Source organism: Echinops telfairi, unplaced genomic scaffold, assembly GCF_000313985.2.
Source record: "Echinops telfairi isolate 266 unplaced genomic scaffold, ASM31398v2 ScPeMD7_37;HRSCAF=141, whole genome shotgun sequence".
NCBI classification, from domain to species: Eukaryota; Metazoa; Chordata; class Mammalia; order Afrosoricida; family Tenrecidae; genus Echinops; species Echinops telfairi.
The window spans coordinates 666196-671573 of NW_022103935.1; the positions used below are offsets into that span (position 1 = coordinate 666196).

General features: G+C 64.9%; 1 protein-coding gene across 1 annotated transcript in view; it reads right to left on the minus strand.

Moving 5' to 3' along the window:
• Positions 1-4208, minus strand: part of CHID1 (chitinase domain containing 1) — a 7784-nt gene extending 3576 nt beyond the window's left edge. The window contains exons 1-7 of the mRNA XM_004717174.3: positions 4060-4208; positions 3547-3696; positions 3223-3355; positions 2738-2779; positions 2359-2465; positions 2043-2104; positions 1687-1779 (exon numbers count right to left, since the gene is read on the minus strand). Coding sequence (XP_004717231.1) covers positions 1687-1779; positions 2043-2104; positions 2359-2465; positions 2738-2779; positions 3223-3355; positions 3547-3696; positions 4060-4170 — 698 coding nt within the window. The 5' untranslated portion in view covers positions 4171-4208. The remainder of the gene's footprint in view (positions 1-1686; positions 1780-2042; positions 2105-2358; positions 2466-2737; positions 2780-3222; positions 3356-3546; positions 3697-4059) is intronic.
• Positions 4209-5378: the final 1170 nt, after the last annotated feature.

The window sequence follows — 5378 nt, forward strand, 5'->3', positions numbered from 1 at the left end:
ACAGACACGAGGACACGCACACACAGACACGAGGACACGCACACACGCACACACAGACACGAGGACACGCACACACACGAGGACATGCACACAGACACGAGGACACGCACACGCAGACACGAGGACACGCACACGCAGACACGAGGGCACACATACAGACACGAGGGCACACATACAGAGACATGCCCACATAAGGGACCATGCCCACACAACACAGGAGAAGACACACGCGCACACGCACACACACACACACACACGAGGACATTTGCACAGGCCCCCACAAGAGGGCGCACTCGTTTGTGAAGGCGACGTGTGCATGCAGCACAAGCGCTCACCCGGGTCTAAGGGGACCCCAGGGAGGCGCCCAATGGGGTCACATCCTCTCATCTGCTCTAGGCCACCAAGGGACCACCCTGGGGCCAGCCCCTCGGGCCTCCAGGCCCTACCCTTGGAGCAGGACATCGATGGCAGGGGCCCCAGGTACATCATCCACAAAGCCTGGCTGTGGGCAGGTGTGTGTCTGTGTGTGATGCGTGTGCACGTGTCTGCATGTGTGCGCGTATGTCTGCATGTGTGTGTGCATGTGCGTATGTATGTATGTGTATATATGTGTGTGTGCGTGTGCGTGTGGGGTGTGAGAGCTTCCTGGACACTGGGTCACCTCCCTGCCAGTATTGTCCTGGGACGGAGGTGGAGGGTGGGGGCGGGGGGTGGCGGGGAGCACGATCTTTGTCACATCCCTGTAGTTGCGGGGAAGGAGGGCCTGGCAGGGGGTGTTGGAGGGTAGAGGACAGAACCTACTGGGGGTGGGGGACAGCTTTCCCTGCTAACTGCTGTGGGCCCAGCCTGAGGCTGCTTCCTGTCACCCTCCATCACCAGAGAGCCTCACTTACTGAGGGGTGGGGGGCCTCTCGTGGGCATGTATCCACGGAGCTAAATGTGCTTTGCAACGCGTGCCCCAGGAGGGCAGGGGCTGTGGGGCCACAGGACTGAGAAGAAGCTGTCCTTATAGAAGAATTGTGTCCTGAGCGTTTCTGATCCCAGACTCGGGGAAGCAGAGGACACAGTCCCTGGGTTTTGCGTGGCTGGGAAGCTGAGTGTTGTAGGCTGGACGCAGGGTCAGGGTAGGAGCCCCTGTTGCAGGTCTGCACTCTTGTGGCAGGAGGGGGTGGGGAGGGGCACCCCAGGGACCTGCAGGCTGAGCACAGTAGGCTGCAGCAATGGCCTGGAGACCTTTGCTGAAGGTGAGCAGCTGAGGCCGGGGTCTATGCATCCTGCCCCCCCCCCCCCCCCCCCAAGCTCCCAACGTCCACTGTGGGCCCCGGGGCAAGCAGGGGTCCCACCCACAAGCGCTGCTGCCCCAACTTGAGGTTCCCAGCACTGCTTGCACCAAAGGCAGTTCCTCTTGGTCATCACCAGCCCTCTCCTCGACCCACTTCCTGGACCGGATGGATGGGCGGGGGCCCAGTCATGCCCTCTGCTGGGGTCTGCCTGTGGGACCGGGTCTGCCACCGCCCTAGCCTGGCTCCATCTCCAGATGCACCAGCCCAGTGGGATGGGCGCCTCAGGGAGCCCTCACTCTGAGAGGTGGGGGGTGGCGGTGGGGGGCCCTCCTCTCTGGGTCTGGGGAGGGAGGGAATCTATGCAGAGAATGCCTTGGCCAAGCCCCGCTCACCAGGCACTCACCCTGGGGTGACAGCAGGTGGGACGGCCAGCAGGAGGAGCAGGTGGGCCTGCTGCAGTGCCTCAGCCATGTGGGTCAGCATGTGGACCAGGCCCCTGCGGACAGACATGCAGTCAGGGTCCAGCCCCGGGCAACAGCGGCAACACCCGGGGTGGGGAGTGGGGAGGCTGAGCGGTAAGCCTTGGGGCCGTCAGGCCCAGCCTGGACCACACAGGGCAGGTGGTGTGGTGGGGGAGGGTTGCCTTGGGCCCTTCCCACCCAGGAAATCAGTGTCGCCACACTGCCCTAGTGGGCAGACGGTCCCCTGACTTCGGCTAAGGCTAAGCCAGTCCCCTCCCCTGCCCAAGCCCCCACTCACGCCTGTTTCTGGCCTAACAGCTGGGTCCAGACCTCCACCACGAAGCCATCAAAGTGCTGGTTCTGGAAGGGCCGGGCACAGGTGAAGGACCCAGGGCTGCCCCTACCTGGGCCTCCCTCCCCTGCCCTCAGCACCCCAGCCTCCCTCCCCTGCCCTCGGCACCCCGGCCTCCTCCCCTGCCCTCAGCACCCCGGCTTCCTCCCCTGCCCTCGGCACCCCGGCCTCCTCCCCCGAGCATCCCACCCTCCAATCTGAGCGGGTGGCAGGCAGGCGGGGCCAGCACCGCCAAGCAGGCACTGGAGCCTGCCAGCCTCACCTTGGCGACCTGGACCAGCGTCTTGCCAAGTTCCTCGATCTCATCCTCGCTGTCGGCGACGCTCCTGAAGTCGTCCAGTGTCCAGTCCTCGAACAGAAGTCGAGGCACTGGGGACAGACAGGCAGACCATCGTCACACGACCTGCTCCCGGCCCTGTAGCGTGACCTCGCTCACAGAGCAGCTGTGCCCAGGGGTGGCCCCACCCTGAGGGGTGGCCCCACCAGGTCCCTGCCTGCCTCCAGGACAGTGGCTGCCTGGGCAAGACCCAGCTTGCCAGGGCCCTGCCCTGCCCCGACACCTCCCAGGTGGCTCCATCTCCTGAGCCCCAGGCCCCGGCGGGCGTGGACAGACGGGAGGCTGCCTGCACCACCCAACGCACCGACGCGCAGGCCTTTGTTCTTCCGGACTGCTCGCATCCAACCTGCGGATGGACAGAAAGACGCCGCGTCACGCCGGGAGCTCACCTGTGCCCTTCCTCCTGCTCCTTGGCTCCCTAGTGCCCTCGGGTGCTGGACAACACAGGCCCACGGCGGTCACCTCAGGCCTCCCCCACCCGGACTCCTGCCTGGACCTGAGGGCCAGAGGGCCGTGTTAGTGCCCAGGTGCTCCCTCAGCTGAGACGCTGGGGTCCGTCTCCAGATGGTGTCCCCTGTCCCTGCGGGCACTCAGGACAGTGGCCCTGGCCCAAGCCTCCCAGTGCCCTGCACGGGGCCCAATGCCTGACTCCACACATGCCGCCCACACGTCCGGGATGGGGCTCCGCAGCCCTGCCCACTGACCCTCGGGACATCCTCCCACACTTGGCCACGGTCCGGCCCATGCCCACTGCTCTGGGCCCAGGCGTGGTCGGGGTGGGGAGGGGACCTTGGTCTACGTCGTGGAGGCCCGAGACCTCAAACAGCTCCCGGCCGCGGCGCTTCAGCTGCAGCCAGACAGGCGACACCCGTGTGAACTTGCCCCCGAATGTCCTGGCCACGTCGTAGCCGTGGCTGTTCCACTGGGAGAGGGATGCAATGAGGGCGAGGTGAGCGCCGTGCCCTCCAGGGGCCACGCCGCTGCCTGGGAGCACCAGCCCCCAGCTACCCTCCTGTCTTCTCCGTGCTGCCCATTGGGAGACACGTGGACCATGCACCCACCCCAGTCCTGCCTGGCTCTTCACCCTCCAGGTCCGCGCCCGCCCCGCCTCACCGGGGTGACGTAGCCCAGCACGGGCCCCTGGAAGTGCCTCTCACGGGCCTGGGCGGCGCAGTAGCTGCGGTGCTCCAGGACCACGTCCTCGGCCCGGGGGGCCGTCACCACAAGGCCACGCGCCTGCACAGGCTTGTCGGCCAGCTGTGTCTGGGGGCAGAGGAGGCCACGTGGTCACTGCGGGCACGACACAGCCGGCCGAGGACCCCTCTCTGACTGCCCAGCCATCGCCTGGGGAACCAGCACCAAGCATCTGAGATGTGCAGGCCCAGCAGAGGGGACACGGCAGACCTGGGGGGACTGAGATGGGGATGGGGGGACGGGTACATGCAGGATGGGGAAGCAGGTGGGCCAGAGGCACAGGTGGGGTGGAGGTACAGGTGGTGGGGACACCCAGGCGGGGCGGGGGCTCAGACTAGATGTGGACACAGGTGTGGGGTGAAGGAGGGTGCAGACCGGCCTGCATCTGCAGCAGGTGGAGCTGGGGGAGGTGTCGCCCACTGGGAGTCCCACCTTCTCCAGCAGCGTCTTTGTGGCGGCTTTCTTGGCGTCTGACTTGGACAGGGTTGTGTGAACGAAGCCGAAGGCCAGGGCCAGCCCCAGCATGCCCAGAACTGTCCTCATGACGGGCAGGCCCAGCAGAGGCTGAGCTCAGTGTCCAGGGTGCTGGCGAGAGAGCACCCAGCTCAGGGAGCCTGCCTGGGACCTTGGCAGGGCTGGACTCTGCAGAGCCCCACCCAGGACCTCCTGGGGGGCCACTGGCTCTGCCTGGCACGCAGGAAGGGGCCTTGTCCCACTACTATGGCCCCTGCCCCCTACGGAAAGTGCTTGAAGAAACGATTCCACACGTGTGGTTGCAGGGGGGCTTCCTGAGTGTGTCGTGGGAGCACAGCAGCGTTTGTGTCCATGTGCCATGTCCACAGGCAGTCATGGCATACCCACGCCCACCGCTCACATCCACAGGCATGTTCCACGTCCACCCCTATGCACACACGTTCTGTCCACGGTCCCCATATCGTATCCGAGGGCATGTTTCCATTCACACCCATGTGCCCACATTCCGTGTCCATGTGCCATGTCTACATTCACGGGTGTATTTCATGTCTACTCCCATGTTTCATTTAGATATGTGAGTGCACACAAAGCGAGCTCAAAACCTAGTCACTAGGCAGCACACATGCGACGTGGCAACGGTGCTGGTGTGATCTGTGCAGGTGCACAGGTGTGCTCTGGTCAGCCGTGCAGAAGCTCCGGAGGAAGGTGGAGAAGCAGGAAAAGGACACTGGGGGGGGGGGACACTGCACTGTGGAGCTGCTGTCAGAGACAGAACAGACGGATCTGCTCTGGAAACCTGCGCCCAAGCACACGGAGGGAGGGTAGCCTGCCCATTGCAGGGGCAGACACCCACGGCAGCAGCAGGTGAGCGATGCTAAAGCAAGATCCGGTTCCCACTTGGGACTGCAAGGGTGACAGCCAAGCCCCGCAGGCTGCTCCACTCTGCCCGGCTGCTTCCTGGGTGGGCGGGCTGGTGGGGGCTCCGCCTGCTCTGACCAAGACCCCTCACTGTGTGCACAGGCTCCTGGCCCGCAGGCACGTCCCCTAAGTGCCTTGGTCACTACTGGTCAGTTGTTCTAAAGCAGGCTGCAGGGCAGGGACAGGAAGACCCGGCTGCGATGGCCCTTCGCTTTCCTCTCCTGGGGACACAGGCCAGCATCAGACTTCCCAGGGATCAGAGGGCGTTCCTGAGCACTGGCTGGGGTGTCAGGGGCCAGAGCCCAGCACTGAGGGATGGGCAGCAACGCCTGCCCATATGTCTGAGTGAAGTCCCTGGT